This window comes from Mchenga conophoros, linkage group LG1 (genome assembly GCF_057382185.1).
Source record: "Mchenga conophoros isolate Kocher_MC1m ecotype Shallow Benthic linkage group LG1, M_conophoros_male_GT1.1, whole genome shotgun sequence".
Taxonomy (NCBI): Eukaryota; Metazoa; Chordata; class Actinopteri; order Cichliformes; family Cichlidae; genus Mchenga; species Mchenga conophoros.
The window spans coordinates 23,870,549-23,890,904 of record NC_140526.1 but is presented as its reverse complement, the minus strand read 5'-3'; the positions used below and the strand labels follow the sequence as shown (position 1 = coordinate 23,890,904).

Below are 20,356 nucleotides of genomic sequence, written 5' to 3'. Positions count from 1 at the left end.
TCTCTCGGCTGGCCTGGGAACGCCTTGGTATTCCCCCGGATAAGCTGGAGGAGGTGGCTGGGGAGAGGGAGGTCTGGGCCTCTTTGCTTAGGCTGCTGCCCTCGCGACCCGGCCCCGGACAAAGCGGATGAGGATGGATGGATGGATGAGTATTTTGTCCACATCATCCTCTTCATGCATGTTGTCTTACCCCAAGCTGTATAGACTCGAAAGCCTACTACCAATTAAGCATATTAGGGGATGTGCATCTCTGTAATGAGAAGGGGTGTGGTCTAATGACATCAACACCCTATATCAGGTTTGCATAATTATTAGGTAACGTCCTTTCCTTTGGCAAAATGGGTCAAAAGAAGGACTTGACAGGCTCAGAAAAGTCAAAAATAGTGAGATATCTTGCAGAGGGATGCAGCAGTCTCAAAATTGCAAAGATTCTGAAGCGTGATCATCGAACAATCAAGTGTTTCATTCAAAATAGTCAACAGGGTCGCAAGAAGCGTGTGGAAAAACCAAGGCGCCAAATAACTGCCCATGAACCGAGAAAAGTCAAGCGTGCAGCTGCCAAGATGCCACTTGCCACCAGTTTGGCCATATTTCAGAGCTGCAACATCACTGGAGTGCCCAAAAGCACAAGGTGTGCAATACTCAGAGACATGGCCAAGGTAAGAAAGGCTGAAAGACGACCACCACTGAACAAGACACACAAGCTGAAACGTCAAGACTGGGCCAAGAAATATCTCAGACTGGTTTTTCTAAAGTTTTATGGACTGATGAAATGAGAGTGAGTCTTGATGGGCCAGATGGATGGGCCCGTGGCTGGATTGGTAAAGGGCAGAGAGCTCCAGTCCGACTCAGATGCCAGCAAGGTGGAGGTGGAGTACTGGTTTGGGCTGGTATCATCAAAGATGAGCTTGTGGGGCCTTTTCGGGTTGAGGATGGAGTCAAGCTCAACTCCCAGTCCTACTGCCAGTTTCTGGAAGACACCTTCTTCAAGCAGTGGTACAGGAAGAAGTCTGCATCCTTCAAGAAAAACATGATTTTCATGCAGGACAATGCTCCATCACACGCGTCCAAGTACTCCACAGCGTGGCTGGCAAGAAAGGGTATAAAAGAAGAGAAACTAATGACATGGCCACCTTGTTCACCTGATCTGAGCCCCATTGAGAACCTGTGGTCCATCATCAAATGTGAGATTTACAAGGAGGGAAAACAGTACACCTCTCTGAACAGTGTCTGGGAGGCTGTGGTTGCTGCTGCACGCAATGTTGATGGTGAACAGATCAAAACACTGACAGAATCCATGGATGGCAGGCTTTTGAGTGTCCTTGCAAAGAAAGGTGGCTATATTGGTCGCTGATTTGTTTTTGTTTTGTTTTTGAATGTCAGAAATGTATATTTGTGAATGTGGAGATGTTATATTGGTGTCACTGGTAAAAATAAATAATTGAAATGGGTATATATTTGTTTTTTGTTAAGTTGCCTAATAATTATGCACAGTAATAGTCACCTGCACACACAGATATCCCCCTAAAATAGCTAAAACTAAAAACAAACTAAAAACTACTTCCACAAACATTCAGCTTTGATATTAATGAGTTTTTTGGGTTCATTGAGAACATGGTTGTTGTTCAATAATAAAATTATTCCTCAAAAATACAACTTGCCTAATAATTCTGCACTCCCTGTACTTGAATTCCACTTTTGAAATAAAATAAAATGAAGAGCTGCTTTTCACTGTGAAATTGATCGTTTCCAGTCTGGGAAATTACATGTCTTTGATCTATAAATACAGTCTTTACAAAAAGATATCAATTAATATGCATTAGTGAGAGAAGTACCTACTTTATTCAAGGTTTAGAGGCTATTTTATATTATTTGCATAGTTCCCACACTACAGAGTGAGTACAATACCCAGTTGTTGTCTGCCCAGAATGATTCAGAGGATCACTAGCTTACATTTTATAAGAGTGTAAAGAGATAAGACTCCCTTAGAAAATGGCTTAATATTCAGAGGACCGTCTAAAGCCATGTGGTGGAGTCTCTATTCATACAGAGGGATATGGGAAATGAGCAAAAACCAAACAGAGCACCAGCACATCTGTAATCCTGATTATTTTTAATCAAAATGTTACAAGAATTTCAGACATAACATTTATTTTGCATTTTCATAAAAATATATACAATAAATCATTGCTAATCCCTAACAAACCATCACAGCTATTATAACTTGAGTTTGCTAACAGAAACCTCTTTGTTTTTCTTCTTCTTCTTTGAAGGCTGGTCCTTTGCGCTTTTGATCTGACTTTTGACCTGGTCCTGCAGCTGAGAGAAGAACGCTTGAGAGGACCGCAGAGCCTTGTCCTTCCCCTCGTCCTGAAACAGGAACACTTGGTTAGTAAAGTCACCTCAGGAACATCTGCAGCATAAAGTAGGAATTTGTGTAATGTTTACAACAAAAGCCTTCCTTAAAGGTGTGGTGTGTCTGAGAAGTGGAAAAGGCTGACTAATTGTTTGCTAAAAATAGATTACCCAGTCTGTGATGGCACTACATAGTTAAAACATGAGTTAATTCATAGAGCACAACCTGCTGAAGTTCAAACTGTGCATCAGAATGAGGAACACCGGTGACTTTGAACGTGACACAGTCGTTGACTCTGAGAATATTCTGAAGCTGCTGATCTACTGGGATTTTCCCCAAACAATGTCTAGTATTACAGAGAATGGTCCGAATAAGATCAAAATATCCAGTCAGCAGTAGTTCCATGTGTGAAAATGGCATGTTGATGTAAGAGGATAACGAACTGGTAGGAAGGCAACAGTAACTCACAGAACTGCTCGCTACCACTAAAGCCCCGTTTCCACTGGTAGCTACTCAGATCGACTCGCAACAGTTCGCCACAGTTTAAGTGTGACGTCGTCAGACTACATGCCACCGATTGGCCTGTCAGGGGGTCACTCCATGAGTCATTAGATTATCTCATTCATGAAAATCAAAACTGCCATTTTTTAAACCCAGCTAGGAGGGAAATGGCTACAAATAATGCCGGTGCCTCCCGAGTCTGACGGAAAGCCATAGACCGAGTAGCAGGTATATTCTTGCCTCGACATCCACCTTTGTTGTAGGGTTCACGTCTCAAACTAATCACGGGATGCTTGGCCATGTTGCTATGACAATGACCACACACATTAGGTGGTACTCTATTGTATTGGAAAACCAGTCGATCCCAATCAAGTCGTGGCGAACAGTGGCAAGTCGATCCATGTAGATACTAATGGAAAAAGGGGCTTAAGGTATGCAGAAGAGCATCTCTGAACGCACAACTCGTTGAACTTTGAAGCAGCAGAAGATCACACTGGGTGCTGCTCCGGTACGGACATGAAACTGAGGCTGCAGTTTTCAGAGGCTCAAGAAAATTGAACCACAGAACATTGTAAAAATGTTGTCTCGTCTGATGAGTCTTGATTTCTGCTGCATCACACAGATGGTTGCGTGGCTGGTTATAAACAACATGAAACAGGGCTGTAGAGTGTGACCAATTTGGTCGCAAATGTGACCTAATTTCTCAATGGTGTGACTAAAAAAAACATCCTAGGTCGCACCGGTGCGACCAGGCGTTCGAGTTACTAAAAAAAAAAAAAAAAAAAAAAGTCTCCACATCTCTGAAAGTCTCTGTGTGGCCAACAGCAGACAACATTGAGCCCAAATCATGGTCTAAACCAATCTGAGGTAGTCAAGGGTAGAACCTCTCAGATGATGTCAGCGAAGCACCTTAAGCACAATAACTTTTTCAGTACCGTATTTTTCTGACTAGAAGGCACACTTAAAATCCTTTAATTTCCTTTGTTTAAAAAAAAAAAAAAAAAAAAGCATCACATTGGTGTTTAGTGATATTTAGACTTAGTTGTATCATATGAATAATGATTACTTTCTCCTGTGTGCATCTTTAAAGCACTTCCAAACATTTATAACGTTGATCTGACAGAACTCTGAGCAGGTTGATGACGACTTCCTACCGAGAGCAGCAGAGTGAAGCGAGATCAGGCACTCACCTTGAGTATCGTCGCTTTGCCTCCTTTTGTGACTTTCTTGAGGGTTTCTGTCACTTGAGCCTTCGATGGCTTTTTGTTCTCCTCTGTTTTATTGGCCTCTTTAAGTTTCTGTTTCTTTTCCTTCTCTTTGATCTTCAATCGCTTAACCTTCTTTTTGTTGCGCCTCTCACGTTTCTTGTCTGTTGATGTCTTCTCTGTCGCTCCCAGCAAATCTCCCGCTTTGTTCTTCTCCTTTGGTTGGAGGAGAGGATTGTTAGACAAAATCCTCATATGAAAATAATGGACTTCTGTACATGGATTGAAGACTAACCTTGATTTCTTCTGGTGCGAGTAGCGTAGCATCACTAGTGCTGACAGGAGCCACCTCCTCCATTGTAATGGATGGCAAATTAGACACCACTTTGACCTCAGGAACGGGCTATGGACAAAAGCAAACATGAATACAAAATGAATCAGAAACCTTTTACCTTTCACAGTACAGCACTGTGTAAATATACATTCAGTTTATCCAACGATAATTACAGCTTAAATTAAAGACTACAATCACGTTGGGACAGGTTTTTAAAGAACCATGCACCTGAGAAACTGCAGAGTATCTAGTTTTAGTCACTGCTAGCAGGAAAAACTCACCGGCTTAGGTGTGAAGTGGAAGTTGGAAAGAGCATCTAACTTTAGGAAGAGTGTGTCCATAAGCTTCTGAATTTCTACATGGGCTGGGTTCTCCTCCTCCTCCGTTTTTTGCTGAAATTACAAAAGATGATAATAATAATACAATGAATATTTGAGGAAATGCTTCATATGTGTCAAAGTTCTAATGAAAACAAGAAAAAAAGTCAAACCTGATTCTGCTTGAGATATTCTTGCTCATAGATTTCTGCTAAACTCTGCTTGCTCTTCTCATGGTCCAACGTGAGCCTCTTCTTGTACTCAAACACCTCCTCCTTAGGCTTCTCTTTGCGAACCACGTCATCGAAAGCCTTCCAGAAACACAAGTATAAGTAACTAGGTTATTCATTATAATAATATAAAAAATGAATAATAATAATAAAAAAATACTGGTTACTGTTACTAACTTGGTCTTTAATTCTCTGTTTGATGATGTCTTCCAGCTGTAGTGTAGTTTCTTCTGTGATTGCAGGGGCTGAAAAAACAAATGAGAAATTTTACTCTATGATTTGACATAATAAGGCTGCTATTAATTATTCAAACTAAAGCATGCACAAACAGAGTGGGAGTTTGGGAGGTGCTGGGTGGTCACTAACCCGTCCTGGACGTCTGCTCAAACGCCACGTCTTCCTCCAGCATGCTGTTTTCAGGACGGGTCTGTGCAGTTACTTCTCCGGACAGCTGCCAGGGTTTCTCTGCTAAAGCTGCTTTCTCTAGCTCTTCAATCTTCTGGGACATCTGCAGGTTACAGCAAATGCAGGATTGCACAGTCACCAACAGTGAACTAAAAATCAGCCCTGTTGGGTCAATGTTGGGTACCCATGATCTGTGCTCCTTCAGGTACAGGTGAGACATTCAATCGAAGGAGGCAGGTAAGGAGTTAAACTAATCTCCACTCTGAAGCAACTACCAACAAGAGTGAAGGACGCCGTTCACTAATGTGATACGTTGGGAAATTTACACTATAGGATCACCTATAGTGCAAGAATCTGAAATTTATGATTTCAAAACAAATAAACAAACAAACAAAAAGTGGTATTAGCACTCCGGCAGATTTAAAGAGTGTACTCACACAAAGCAATCAGTATCGTGCCTAAACCCCCAAATTCTAGTTCATTCGTCAAGTGTGATCGCTGCTCCCCACTGTTTAGTTCAACTCAGGCCTGATACAGATGGATGCAACTACTACATCATCATTCACTGGTTTCTGAACTCCTGATACCTCGAAATGAGAGTTTTCACCCTTGCCATCTCGGTGTTTTAAAACCAGATGAGATGAGGGGTGGATCTGACTGTGAAACCACAAGTAAATCGCCTAATAAGCTGTCAATCACAAGCCAATGAGCATAACCTGGATAATTCTCCTTTCTGACAAACACAATGACCAAAATTAATCAGCAAAGTGTTTACAGAGGTTCATTTACTTGTAGACTTGAATAGGATTTTAAGTCTTTCTGCAACCACAACTATGCCACCTGGGGGCCATTCAAAAGAATGCAAGTTTAATGGGGCCTTTTAAATACATCTATAACACATGTGAGAGGACACATGCATCCTAGAATTATGAACTGTGCTCTACAAGAGCACTTTTAAGAGTTTTACGTGCATGAAAGAGCAAGCACGATACAAGACAACCACACTTAGTGTGAGCACACCCTCAGTCCTCTTGTGATTTAACACTTTATTTTGCTTTTTATTATTCTGGAGGGCTTACAGCTGCATCCTCTTAAGTCAAACAGGGATAAATTGGAATCAAATTAAAAAACTTGCTCCAACTTGCTGTGTTGGATATGTTAATCAAACCAGAGACATCTAAAACCTCGTTTCAGTTGCATTTCATTTACCTTTTCTTGCCGTTTCTCAAACGATGATTTTGCTTCAGACTTGGCTGAGCCTTTGGCTTTTCCTCCCAAAATGTCCTCCACATCCTCTCCCTCGCTGTCTTCATCATCCGAGAGATTAAAGGTCACTTTCTTATGAGACGACCTAGACTGACCCCTCTCCTCTTCCCTGCCAAAGTGCAGACACGAACATGGTGAAATTGACTTCTCCCACACATAACTGCACGTTTTATAATTTTTGATTGCACTTACTCATCATCACCCTCCTCTTCGCCATCATAGTCGTCATCTATTACTTCTTCACCTTCCTCCTGGCTTTCATCCACGCTGTCATCCTCTCCATCTGACGGGTCGTCTGTTTTAGCGGGTTCGCTGTCCACGGCGTCAAAGAAGTCCTTGTACTTGAGATTCCTGGAGCTCTTCACCTGTCGGTATAAAGAACAATCAACATATTTGCTGTAGTTTGAACTATTGGGAGGCAAAAAAAAATGAGTGGAAAATGTGTGATAAGTTACATACAGTATTTTTCTTTTGCTTTTTGGTGGAAATGATTTGCTCTAGGTCAAGATCATCATCCTCATCTGAGGGCAGATCCTGAAAATAGTCTACGTCATCTTCATCCTCCTTTCCCTCGCGCTTGTCCATATCATCCAAAAATGCCTCCATCTCTGACAGTTTAAAGAACTTATCATCAACCTCAGAGGGCACCACTTTTGCTTTGGATGCCTTCCTTCCTGTATCCTTCTTCTGTTTCTCTTTTTTCTCCAGAGCATCCACATCAAAATCCAAATCAGAGTCATCCTCTGTGTTATCGTCTTCCTCCACAGCCATTTTCTTTGTCCGTCTCGGTGGTTCCAATTCTTGTTCCTCCTCCTCTTCTTCTTCATCGTCATCATTATCTGCTGATGCTCCTTCTTCTTCTTGACCACTCTCTTCCTGCTCCTCTTCCTCCAGCACAGTTAACGTCTCATCTGCTAAAGCTTCGTCTATGGTGTTTTTAAAGTGTTTCAGTACGGCTTTGTTCTGCAGCTCTAGCTCCTGCCAAATCTGTTCTTCATCAAAATTTTCCACAACCAGCTGAGCTAGCGGGCTTCCTGTATAATGTCCAGGTTCCTGAGCTTTGTGGAGGTCATACAGAGTCTTAGTGATGGAGGTAAAGTCTGTTGCCACTTCATCTTGAAGGCTGCAAAGATGAAAAGACACAGAATTAGTCGGGTATGTCTTATGATGCGATATTGGGGGGGAAATTTGTTGTTGTTGTTTTTATTAAATAACTGAATTGGATGAAAGTCTGTGGTTTATTTGTTAATGTGTTGGTACAAAAACAAAACCACTACATTTCATCCATACATCTTCTACCGCTTATCTGGGTTCAGGTCGCAGGGGCAGCAGTCTAATCAGAGAAGACTTCCCTCACCACCTCTTGCAGCTTATCCAGATGGGTGCAATCACATCCGTGACCTCGTTCTTTCGGTCACTGCCCAGAGCTCGTGACCATAAGTGAGGGCAGGAATGTAAATCGATCGGTAATCCAAACTTCATTTTTAGGCTCAGCTCTCTCTTCACCACAACAAACCGACAGACTATCCACATCACTGCTGATGCCGCTTCAATCCATCTGCCAGTCTCCTCCTCCCCTCATTCATGCTTAAACTCTTCCACTTGGGGCAGCAACTTGCCCCATGGGACTGTTTCATCCTTCAAATTATTGATTTAGTTGCCATGGGATGATGTGGCCTGTGGTTTTGGGCTGGCTCTAAGATCACTACTATACCACATACAGTCTAGAAGTGCACGTTTTGCCACTTTTCAGCAATTTTCTTCTCTTGTTTCAGTAGCTCAGAATGAAGTGAAAATTTGATACAGAAAATCATATTTTTATGACTGCAGCAGTAGCATTCGACATAAATTACTACAGTTGCCACTCCAAAAAGCAATGAAATGCCACAATTTGGGATTGATTAACAATTTTCCTGTATTACGCCGACTTTTGGGCTCCTCAAGAAAAAGCTGTGCTCTGTGTGTGTGTGTGTGTGTGTGTGTGTGTGTGTGTGAGAGAGATCCAGGCCTCCCACACCAAAACAGCATTGTGCTTATTTGTTAAACTGCTTAAGCAGCTCCAGCACCAAGAGCTCAGGCCTTTTTTGACTACTGGGCTTTGAGATGTGCCGTCTATGGCAAACCTGTGGAATCAGTCCTGTTCTGTTGGGAAAAACTTCCCTGTCTGATTGTGGAAATTCAGTAGGGCTTCTCCACCATTTTATTCATACAAGTTGTCTCCCGTTTGGTGAGGGGTCTTAACCCCCATTTGAAATACGGTAACACAGACTTGTGTGCACAAATGCATATACCGTACTAGATATTTACTTCATTCAAGACATTTGAAGTTTTACATTTTCTAACAGGTGTGGACTTTCTGAGTCTAAATCAGGATTGACAAACATGATATGCAATGAATAAACATCTGGTGTGTCACAGCAGTTGGTAGTCTAACACACGTCAGTTATTACAAGCACATCATCTTTGTTTTCTTTTCTTTATTTTTTTTTACGTAGCTCTACAGACAGCTTACAGTAATGACCTAACTTTTATTTTATGAGCATAAATGTTACTGCAGTTGGATACGCTCATACCATGAAGATCTGTTTAAAGGTGTAGCAATCCCCAAATGCGTGAGCCAGCTGATTTTAGGAACATAAAGCGACTAAATGTTTCTACATGAAGCAAAAAGGAGAAACTCGCCTAATCATTTATATCTTACCAAAACCTCGACGTATAAACGTGTTGTCAGGTAAATGTGTTAATGCTGTGCTAACGCTACAGTTAGCTTCAGCTAGCTGGAGCGAATTTATAAAAATATTTAACAGCTTCTTCAAAAGATTTAAAAAAAATTACTCAACGCAAACAACAAACACTTACCCGAGGAAGTTTTCTGGCTGTGCTGTGTTGGCATTTATTTTCTTTACACACTCTTCCAGAACACCGAGCACATCTCCACTAGCCATGATTGTCCCCACATGTGTGGCTGTCTGTGTCGCACGTAAACAGGCTCACCGAGAAACCGCTCTGTACCTGCCACTTGGTTCCGGGGAACGAACATGGCGTCCGCCGTGCTGAAGGTTGCAGGTCTGTGTCAACAATTATTCAGCTTCGAAATTTTCGCTATTAAGTTCACTGTTCTGCAAACGATAAACGATGATACTAAGCTTCGTTATAGTGAGCTGTAATTTTTTTCGGAAGCTCAAACGAGCCCGCAAAGTTGACGAACATAAACAATGTTTACGTTACATCATGAACCAGAAGCACTCAAAAAGCGCAAACCTCCGCCAAGGCAGCTCACTCTGTATACAGTATTTACTTTTAAGGGAGTAGTATTGTATTTTCTCTATATTCAGTTATTTTCTTTGTTCTTTTCAAATATACTTTAGGAAGTTTGTAGTGCAGCAAAAAGGCTTTTGTTATTTGCCGCCTTGAAACCCATTTGAATATAGTTGGCATAATTTTGAGTATCATTTTTTATGTGGATATAGTACATGTGTAGCATTTATTTCAGTGGTTCCTAAAATGTTTAGCAATACATGTCAGGTGAAAAAAGTCTTTGATCAAACTAGTTTTTACTTTTGTTTTCCAATAAAATAGCTCCACATAGCGTTGTTATCACCTCTCAATCAATTCAGTCTATCAGGCTATCAATTGATCAATCAATTGACCTTGAAGGTGACACATTTGAAACCTTTACAATCTGCTTTCTCCATGTTTACAATACACAGGACAATCATAAGAATTATAGTTTCTAAGTTACAAAGCTTTTTGTGAATTTGTGACCAATAAATCATTACGCTGACCTTGGTGGATGTAAGCCAAGTTAACATGACCCCACGCTACACCCCTACAAAGTTTTATCATTCACTTCAAGCTGTTGCGTTTACAGACAGAGATGCTTGGCCAAGGTACCTATTAACTTCCTAACTACTAACTTAAGCCAAAGCCATACCATGAAGTAACTTCACACTGGAGCATTTTATTCCAAGATTTTTGTATGGCAAGGAGATGTGTGTAAAATTATATGGGTACTGTTATTTACTCTCTGAAACACAGGGTTGACCTAATAACCTAATTATATGTATATGTTCAGTACATAAACAGCAGGTTTCCCAGACAGGGATTAAGCCTTGTCTGAGACTAGGAGAAGAATTCAAAGATGACCTCCAATGAAGGCAAAAACAAGATTATGGCCTGGGAAACAAAAGATTGCTCTTATAGTAATAAAACAAAGATTATTGATATGTTCTCCTGATACTTCAGCTTTAAAATAAAAAACTAAGTATCATCAGTAAAAAACTATGTCTTCATAAGGAGACGGTAGGTTTATTTTACAACATAACTCAATAAAGTCATTTGAAAGTATGAAACACTTTATTGAGTTGAATGAATGGTAAGGTGCAGAAAAGCCAAAATGAGGGTATTATTTTATGCTCAGTATGAGCACTTTACTTTAAAAAGTCGTCTTTAAGGAATTGCCCTGTCGATTGGTCGTAGGAGGAAGGGAAGCCTAATCATTTTAATTTGAAAAGTCTTTCTTTCACAAATTAGTGTTATTCATGTTTACATTAAGTCAGCAAGCATCAAACAGAACACCAAACGGTAAAGATTGGTCTATTTATTATTTATATGCTCTAAAACCAACAGTCAGTCACACAAAGGAGAACAGATTTGGGAGTGCAGGAAGCATAGGATTTAAATATCATTAATGTAACTCGGGACTTGGTCCAGAATATACAGCATACATCAAAGCTACTCGAGTAGAAACAACAAACACAGCTGATCTCTTTGTATTTTAATTTCATATTTAGCGGCGGGTGTTTCCAGATGCTCTCGCGTCGCGCTCCGGAGGGCACATTCAACAACGGTGCCCCTCCATCAGGGTGTTCCCGCGTCTCTGTGGAAGCTGGGCAGGCTTAACCACATCGCCATCGCTGTCCCCGACATGGAGAAGGCCACGGCGCTGTATCGGGACGTGCTGGGGGCCACGGTGAGTGAGAAGGTGCCCCTGCCCGATCATGGTGTCTACACTGTGTTCGTGGAGCTCGGCAACACCAAGCTGGAGCTGCTCCATCCTCTCGGAGAGAAGAGCCCCATCTCGGGCTTCTTGTTGAAAAACAAGTCAGGAGGAATGCATCACATTTGTATCGAGGTGAGACGGCGATGACAGGGGAGAGCTTTTATTACATTTTTGCATGGCTCTGCTTCATTTATCTGTTCACGTGACCCCAAATTCACGAGACTGAATTCAGAATTTGTTCATTTTCGTACTTCCTCTTGTCTACGTCTACTGTGACGTGTATATAATGAATGAGTGTACTGGTTTAAAGCATTAGTTGCACTAGTGTTTTATGAGACAATCCTTGCCTTCTGGTTCATATTCATTTTCCTTTTGCTCTGAGGATGTGCTGCAGCAAAATCTTTCTCTCGTGTTTTATGAGGATTGTGAGTCAGAATGGCCCAAAGAAAACATGCTTTCCTTCAGACTGTGACATGGTATTTATAAGAAACTGTTGTGTTGCATTTGTTGTGTTGTGAACCGGTGTAGTAGTATGGCTATTTGGTACATATAAATACATATGATATGACCTGGGATGACCACACGATTATCTTTGCTTGTGTTTTTATTTTAAGATCTACTCTGAATTTACAAATACCCATCATAAGGTAATAATTTAATAATAATAATGGATACTTTATTGATCCCCATGGGGAAATTACTTGTTTTTCTCTGCATTTGACCCATTCACTCAGTGAAGCAGTGGGCAGCCCACTAAGCAGGCGCCCGGGGAGCAGTGTGTAGGGACGGTACCTTGCTCAGGGGTACCTCAGGGTAGCCGTTAAGTGGATTCGAACCGCCGACCTTCCGATCATGGGGCGACCACTTTACCTACTGAGCTATCCCTGCCCCTAAAGACGGAAACTAACAAATTAATCTAAAAATGAACATCTTCAAACACTAAAAACTGAAAAATAATTGTCATCACTGACCATGAGAATGGCCTAATGTAATATTATGAATTTACTAAATTACATAAAGTAAAATAACTTTTTTTTAAAAAAAAGCAGTTCAGCTTTTGCAGAAATCATAATTACTACGTGTATCGAAGCTTAAAAAGTATTTAGGAATAATTATCTAGGGCCTGTGTGAGTGTAGTAGAGTTTGTTGTTAGTGTTATGTGTTCATGTCAGACAACAAATGTCAGTGTTGTTGTTGGTCCTATAAATCCAGTAACAGCTTGTCCCAAATTATGTGACTCAGCACGGGGGGCCTGTGCGTTAGTTTGCAGTGTTATGAGAGTTGACACTCAGTTGTGATCATTTTTAACCCTAATGATAACAAGTGAATTGAACAATAATGTTTTGTTCCCCCTATGACTGCAGGTAGACGACATTAGCGCTGTGATAGCCGACCTAAAAACCAAGAACATCAGAATGCTTTCGGCGGAGCCGCGGATAGGTGCTCACGGCAAACCGGTCATGTTTCTCCATCCTAAAGACTGTGACGGTGTGCTGGTGGAGCTTGAAGAAGCGTGAAACATCACATCCTGCTGTTGACTGAGAGTTTTCCAGGCAGTTTGATGATCAGAGTGATAGCGGGGATTGTTCCTTATAGCACTTCTGCTTTTGGAAAAACAGTTCTTCTTTGTATGGAATAAAGTTTTATGTGGTACATTAACATGTGATGTATTAGTATGCGGTGTGTTGTTCTAACAGCTTCCCCTAAAGTGTTTGTGATAGAAATTTGATATTTCCCATATCTGCTAATTTGTGACATACAGTAAATGGTGGCTTTCTTAGATACAGCACTGGGTTGGACTTCCTCTTGGGTTCAGAGCATGAATTCAACAAGGTGCTGGAATCATTCGTCACAGATTTTGGTCCATATTGACACGATAGCATTTTTTGTCAGCTCATCCACAACGTCAATCTCTCATTCCACCACATCCAAAAGGTGCTCTGTTGGACTGAGATCTGGATGGTGACTCTGGAGGCCATTTGAGTACAGTCAGCTCACTGTCATGTTCAAGAAAACAATTTGCGATAATTTGAGCTTCACGACATGTAAGATATCCTGCTGTAAGCAGCCATCAGACGATGGCACACTGGTGTTTAAAAGATGCTCAATTGGTAAAAAGAGTCCCAATAAAATCTCTCCATCACTGTTACAAAACCAGCAGTCTGAACAACTAATACTGACCCTACCATCTAAATACTGAAGCAGAAATTGAAAGGCAATGTTTTTCCAGTTTTGGTGAGCCTGTGAATTGCAGCCTTAGCACTCTGGTCATTCTTCTTTGAACTCTTGCATTAGGACTTTTTTCACCCACAGAAAATTCTTAAAGCATTCATAGTTAAAGGATTTGTTGTAATGTAAATATCCAGACTTTACTTAACTTCACTAGTAGACAGAAGTGCATTTACAAAGTATGTAAGAGGAAAACGCTAAGATAAAATTAGCACCTAAATAAATAGAGAACACAGACTATCAATATCAACGTCTATGAAGACAATTATGCTTTTAAAGAAAAGAGAGCTTGAGAGAAAATTGAGTAGATCAACTCCTGAAAATCTCAGACCACCACATCTAACACCAACAACCATATTATGTTTAAAGTCACTGACGCTCAGTTTGAACCTCAGGTCATTTTGACGATGTCTACATAAGTTGCTGCCACGTGATTGGCTGGTAAGATTTACAGTAGGAAGCAGCTGAACAGGTTTTCCTGATAAATTGCACAATGGGTGCATATAAAGTAGGATAGCTTCAGGTGGGAGTAAGTTTGATTTTCTCACTAACATGAATTCACTTTTGCATTTTGACTGACATGGTTTAAATTGGACTACTCTGATGCATTGATTACTGTTTAATCCCTTTAAATTTTGAACTAGTTCTGAATAAAATATGTTGATAATATATTTTTAAATGCAAATCAAGCCAGGCAGCACGGTGGCACGGTGGTTAGCACTGTTGCCGCACAGCAAGAAGGTCCTGAGTTCAATTCCACCATCAGGCCGGGGTCTTTCTGTGTGGAGTTTGCATGTTCTCCCCGTGTTTGCGTGGGTTCTCTCCGGGTACTCCGGCTTCCTCCCACCGTCCAAAGACATGCAGCTTGTGGGGATAGGTTAATTGGATAATCCAAATTGTCACTAGGTGTGAATGTGTGAGTGAATGTGAGTGTGAATGGTTGTCTGTCTCTGTGTTAGCCCTGCGACAGACTGGCGACCTGTCCAGGGTGTACCCTGCCTCTCGCCCTATGACAGCTGGGATAGGCTCCAGCGCCCCCCGCGACCCTGAAAAGGATAAGTGGAAGCGAATGGATGGATTCAAATCAAGCCATAAAAAAATAAATCTTAAGTTTGTTTTAGGTGAAGCCCAAATACGTTCATTTCATTTAGGCTAATTAACACATTTCCCTGGCATACATTATCCTGCATTTAGTAACTTGCAGTTTTTTTCCATTATGGCGGCTTGTAAGGCATTCTTCCGCCTTGCTGACACCTTTACTCTTGCCACCAACGCTGTTGTTAGTCTTGCTGGCTGTAACTCACCACTGGAGGGAGTCACAATTAATACCAGAGCGCACAGTCTGTATCCTTGGAAGAAAACATGTATGCGACTGCAAAACAGAGGGAACTGCTGATGACGCAGATAGACTCTCGGACATTTCATCTTGATTTCCTGTACAAGCTTTGCTCAAGCTGGAAATCCCCAGATTAGTTTCGTAAACTTTGAGGGAAAAAATAAAATAAAATACTGAGGGAGCTTGAGAACGTAAATTTGAAAAACTTGGACAACAAACTGCCAATTAGTATAACATCAAGGTGCTTATTTGGGATTTCTGGTGGGTACGTTTCAGGAGAATTGAGGCTCTCTGAAAACTGTTTACGTTCAGCTAAACTGACTATTTTGCTTGTTTATGCTAAAACAAGAATTGCTGCCAGACTTTAAACTACCAGTTGCTGAAAAATTTAAACGGACCTGACATTTGTGCCATTTAGCTCCAACGTGTGTGAATTTTTTATCTGAAGGCAATCAGCTGCAGTTTATTTTCTCTGGAGAAGGAACTGAAACAGATTGATGTTTGGTGTAGGCAGGTTTTTTTGCACTTTTACCATCACAGAAACATGAAAGACAAAAAACTGTTCAGAATCCAGAGGGTTGGTTTATTTGGTCTGAGTAACACCTCCAGGCTTTAAAATACAGCAAATATGTAGCAATGACGAGCATTTCTAATTGTAGAGAGACATGCAAGATATAGGGAGGGTTTGAACAAACTCACAGGGGCTTCTAATAATAACATGAGTAATAACTTTAAAGGTCTAACCAGCAACATGCAGATGGCTTTTCATTTTGAAGCAAGATACAAATACACATAAGCTGTAGTAAATGTGGTGTGAGAGATTTAGCTGCTCTCTTTGCCAAGAGTGTGTTTGTCAAACAGGTACTCCGCCATGCCATTCTGGGGAGCGCCCATGCGGCGCAGATTAGTCACCCAGTCAGCCAGCTCTTTGATGGACTTCACCTGCTCATCCAGGTAGTGATTCTCAATGAAGTCGCACATCTGAAAGAGACAGTTTGGTTTAATAAGACGACACCAAAACAAAAAAAACCAAACAAAAAAACCAAGAAAGGAGAGACATCTCCTGCATTATACGTACACTTTAAAAATAAATGTCATACAGGCCACATCAGAGTCACCTATGTTTTTATATTACACAAAAAATAAAATGGATTTCCAGATTTGCAGGTGTACAACCAATCAGCATGCCTTACGTGTGTTCACAATTTAATTTTGGTGTTCCTTCTCACTGCACTTTGCTGTGTAACATACACATCATATTTTAGTACTCACATGTGGGTCATTGTGTTCAGAGCAGAGTTTGTGCAAATCCAGCAGTGACTGGTTCACGCTCTTCTCGAGCTGCAGGGCACATTCAAGAGCCTCGACACCGCTGCCCCACTCATCCCTGTCTGGCTTCTGCAATTAAAGCATCATAAAAAAACAAAACCCAAAAACAAGTGAGACATTTATTAATGAAAGATAAACGTTCACCAACCTGACCTAAAAAACAAGCTTCCTGAATATGTAAAGCAGATTTGCGGTTTAACGTTTCACTCGAGTTCTGGCGGTCATGTTTGCACGCCCGAAAGCGATAAGAGACTCTGCACGCCCACGCCCTTGGTATCTCTCTGTCCCTATGTGAAGCTTAAGATAGCCCAGAACAATCTCACACTCAGCCAGAAGTTAACATAAGTTACAGTCCATTTGTTTTCACAAATCTCATACCTTGACGTCTTGGAGGAAGATCCTTCCACCCCTCTGGTTCTGCAGTTTCATTAGCTTCTCAGCGTGCTCACGCTCCTCATGCGACTGATGATGGAAAAACTTGGCAAAGTTGTGCAATGCCTGGTCATCACGATCAAAGTAGTAGGACTGTAAGGAAGAAAGTTTGTAAACTTTAGGTAAGGTTTTTAAAATCTACCTGCCAAAACCATTACAAACAAAAAGGACTTGTCATACAGAGGACAGAAACCATAGTTGCCTGCCTGTTCTTTATACATACTCAAAGGAACTTCAACTTTTTTTAATTCAATACCTAAACATTAATATCCCCTCAGTTTAAAAACCTCCCTTATATTTGACTAATCCTGTTTAAAAAGCAGCTTGCTCTGATAGTGGGTTATTTATTTATCCATTTTAAATGGCAGTAGGCTGCTTCAACACCTCCGAAACCACTTCCCCTGCCTTTTTCTCAGCTCAATGGCTGTACCTGGACTGAAACCAAGCACAGCACTTATACCACATAGCAGCCTAGTTAAAAGGAATTAAAATCACTTCTTGATTATAAATAAAATCTACTCACACTTCCCTTTTCTCTGAGCACGATTACCCAAATGTCACCAGATGTTACAGACTGGTACTTTCCACTGAGCTGTCCTTCAATAACCCTTTTTAATCTGACCGTGCACCATGGATTGCTCTTACCATAGACAAGTAGACGTAGGAGGCATACAGCTCTAGGTTGATCTGCCTGTTGACTGCAGCCTCGCAGTCCTGGTGGAAGTTCTGTCTGACCTGGGAACTCATGGTTCTGAAACATAAAAATCACAATTATATCAGTAACTAATTGCAAAGGTGATTAGAGTAGGACGAGTTCAAGAGCAGTGAAAAGGTTCTGATTAATATTTTTTTTTTTTTTAAATAGGCTCCTTTTACTGTGTTTAAATACATTTCTGGGGTTTGGCCCACGAACCTCAGACAATAGCTCGACTTATAAGTGTCACACCTCATAACAGCTGCGTAATACTGATTGCGTTGCTCAGTATTTTTGATGTTTGACGAACGTTATTCTTTCATCAAACAGTATCACTGGGCTAAGCCATGTACGTTACGTAAGGCAAAAATCAGGGGAAAAAGAGTTTCATGAAAACATTTGCTAAACTTTGCACTCTTTACCATTAAAACAGGCCTTAACAATTACATAAGTCACAACGTAAAGTATGAATCTGGTTAAAGCTCGACTTGTTTAAATAAAGTAAATATTTATTTAGTACGATGTGTTTGAAGGAAGCCACACATGGCGCTGAAAACACTGCGCAAAGCTTGGGCAGCCAAATGCGTACAGGCCCACACTGACTGCGACCTGAAGCGGATAAATCGAACCAGTATTATCAAACTACAAAGCCAATGGCAGCCTGGAATCTATAATCAAACATAACGATAAGAAAAGAAAACATAGGGAACGTTTCCTTACCAAATTTCAGTGGCAGGTCTTGCTGAGAGGAGGTCGAAGCAGTGCGTTGTTAGCAAAACAAAGAGTTAGCTTCCGAGCTAGGTGGTTTTCAAGGCTGACTAAGCTAGCTAATGTTTCAAGTTTAAATTCACTCGATGTATCGGAGCGACTGGTCCCGTGCTGTGCTGTATAAAGACAGTTGAAAGGTTGCCGTTCAAGCACTGTTGAAGCAGGTAACCTTCACTGTCCGATAACGAGAGACACGACTGAATGTTTCGACTCAGGCGCCTGTAGATTAGCACTTAGTGACGTCACCTGGCGGGGGTGTGGGAGGGGCCAAGAGGCAGAACATCAGAGCACGTACCCCAGTGTTAGTGAGCCTATTTGACTTTATTTTGTTTAATTTCAAAACATCCTTTTCATCATTTTCATTCACATGTGAACAAAGTCAACTTAGAAGTGATAATACTAACTAGTTCATACGTCTTTGGTCCTGTTTGTGGTTTGTAACAAGATCTGCTGACTCACCTTTGATCACGTGGAATGATTCATCTATTTTTTTTTTTTTTTTTTTTACTATGTCATTAAAACATTCCAGAAAATTGGAGGTTAAGAAACAGTCTCATGATCACTTACCAGAACATGACTAACAAGTTCATTATGACACCCTGCACAGGAGTTGCCTTGGTAAAAATCCATAGCGTAGGCTTGTTGTGTCATTACCAAGGCAAGGTTTCCCAAAGGGGCAACCAGCTCTCCCTAGGGTTGTTTTTGTTTGTTTCTTCACTTTTTGTTTTTAATGAGAGAAAAAAATAAACACTACTTGCACATACTAAGTATTGTATTTGTTGGAGCATTGTGTGTAGTTTTCCTCACTTAGATGCCAACAAACTGGGATCTAGAGTACACTCACAATTTCTAGTACAAGTTTGGACCAGCTAAACTCTTCATCGCCTAGATTTAACAAGGTGCTATAAACACTCCTCAGAGATTTTGGTTCATATTGATGTGACAGCATCACACACTCGCTCCATGATGTACATTTCCTGACCCACCACACCCCAAAGGTGCTCTACTGGATTGAGATCTAGTGTCCATGGAGATCATTTGTGTAGTGAACTTATTGTCATCTTCAAAAAAACAGTTTGGGATGATTCAAGCTTTGTGATATGGCACATTATTCTGCTGGAAGTAGCTATCCACAAATAAGTGCATTGTAGTCACAAATGGATGGACATGGTCAATAACAGTACTCAGGTGGGCTGTGGTGTTTAAATAATGCCCAGTTGATATTAAGGGGCTCAAAGCATGGTGAAAAATATCCCCACATCTTTTCACCACTACCGCTAGTCTGAACCACTGATCCAAGACAGTATGGATCAGTATTTTCATCTTGTTTACACCAAATTCTGATCAGGATTCTGAATGTGGGAGCAGAAATTTAGACTCATGAGATCAACATTTATCCAGTCTTTTGTTGTACAATTTTGGTGAGTTTGTGTGAATTGTAGCCTCCGTTTCCCATTCTTTGCAGACAAGAGTAGCACACAGTGTGGTCGTCCGCTGTGTAACTGCTTCAGGTTTTGTGTATCCAGTGTTATGCTCTTCTGCACACCTTTGTTGTAATGAGTGGTTATTTCGGTAACTGTTGTTTTCCAGAGTTTGAAGCAAGTCTGGCAATTCTCCTCTGACATCAACAAGGCTTTTCATCCAGAGAAACTGCATAATTTCTCTTTTTCATACTCCGTAAACCCTAGAAATGTTTGTGTGGGAAAATCCCAATAGATCAGCAGTTTCTGAAACACTCAGACCAGCCTATCTGACACCAGCAACCACGTTCAGAGTCACTTGAATCGTCTTTCTTCCCCCATTGTGATGATAGCTTGGTTTGAACTGGTTTGAACTAGCAAGTCATTGTGACCATCCTTAAAAACCTACTTGCACTGAGCCGCTGCGGTGTGATTGGCTGATTTTAGGTATTTACATTATCAAGCTGTTGAACAGGTGCACCCAACAAATTG

General features: G+C 41.0%; 3 protein-coding genes across 3 annotated transcripts; 1 reads left to right on the top strand and 2 right to left on the bottom strand.

Moving 5' to 3' along the window:
* Positions 1-2,096: 2,096 nt before the first annotated feature.
* mphosph10 (M-phase phosphoprotein 10 (U3 small nucleolar ribonucleoprotein)) lies at positions 2,097-9,632 on the bottom strand. Its single transcript, XM_085270961.1, has 11 exons — positions 9,474-9,632; positions 7,074-7,737; positions 6,807-6,979; positions 6,558-6,723; positions 5,310-5,451; positions 5,121-5,188; positions 4,887-5,024; positions 4,678-4,788; positions 4,358-4,465; positions 4,048-4,278; positions 2,097-2,370 (listed from the first exon to the last, which is right to left on the bottom strand). Exons 1-11 carry the CDS (start codon positions 9,557-9,559, stop codon positions 2,218-2,220), a joined length of 2,040 nt encoding a protein of 679 aa, XP_085127087.1. The 5' UTR covers positions 9,560-9,632; the 3' UTR covers positions 2,097-2,217.
* mcee (methylmalonyl CoA epimerase) lies at positions 9,591-13,773 on the top strand. Its single transcript, XM_085270973.1, has 3 exons — positions 9,591-9,680; positions 11,408-11,748; positions 12,981-13,773. Exons 1-3 carry the CDS (start codon positions 9,653-9,655, stop codon positions 13,131-13,133), a joined length of 522 nt encoding a protein of 173 aa, XP_085127099.1. The 5' UTR covers positions 9,591-9,652; the 3' UTR covers positions 13,134-13,773.
* Positions 13,774-15,743: 1,970 nt separating this feature from the next.
* fth1a (ferritin, heavy polypeptide 1a) lies at positions 15,744-18,631 on the bottom strand. The gene is made up of 5 exons (XM_085270948.1): positions 18,357-18,631; positions 17,588-17,693; positions 16,889-17,035; positions 16,454-16,579; positions 15,744-16,162 (listed from the first exon to the last, which is right to left on the bottom strand). The coding sequence occupies exons 2-5, from the start codon at positions 17,687-17,689 to the stop codon at positions 16,004-16,006; spliced, it is 534 nt and encodes a 177-aa protein (XP_085127074.1). The 5' UTR covers positions 17,690-17,693; positions 18,357-18,631; the 3' UTR covers positions 15,744-16,003.
* Between the last annotated feature and the right edge of the window lie 1,725 nt (positions 18,632-20,356).

What these genes read in the sequence shown, in the direction of transcription:
- mphosph10 (XM_085270961.1), bottom strand. Translation starts at nt 9,559, where the DNA reads ATGGCTAGTGGAGATGTGCTCGGTGTTCTGGAAGAGTGTGTAAAGAAA. An exon ending in CAGCCAGAAAACTTCCTCGG is followed by an intron (nt 7,738 to 9,473) that starts GTAAGTGTTTGT and finishes TCATCTTTGCAG; the next exon opens with CCTTCAAGATGAAGTGGCAA. An exon ending in TGAGCAGACGTCCAGGACGG is followed by an intron (nt 5,189 to 5,309) that starts GTTAGTGACCAC and finishes TTGTTTTTTCAG; the next exon opens with CCCCTGCAATCACAGAAGAA.
- mcee (XM_085270973.1), top strand. Translation starts at nt 9,653, where the DNA reads ATGGCGTCCGCCGTGCTGAAGGTTGCAG. An exon ending in CGCCGTGCTGAAGGTTGCAG is followed by an intron (nt 9,681 to 11,407) that starts GTCTGTGTCAAC and finishes TTTCATATTTAG; the next exon opens with CGGCGGGTGTTTCCAGATGC. An exon ending in TGCATCACATTTGTATCGAG is followed by an intron (nt 11,749 to 12,980) that starts GTGAGACGGCGA and finishes CTATGACTGCAG; the next exon opens with GTAGACGACATTAGCGCTGT.
- fth1a (XM_085270948.1), bottom strand. Translation starts at nt 17,689, where the DNA reads ATGAGTTCCCAGGTCAGACAGAACTTCCACCAGGACTGCGAGGCTGCA. An exon ending in CCTACGTCTACTTGTCTATG is followed by an intron (nt 17,036 to 17,587) that starts GTAAGAGCAATC and finishes TCTTCCTTACAG; the next exon opens with TCCTACTACTTTGATCGTGA. An exon ending in CTGAACACAATGACCCACAT is followed by an intron (nt 16,163 to 16,453) that starts GTGAGTACTAAA and finishes TGTCTCTTTCAG; the next exon opens with ATGTGCGACTTCATTGAGAA.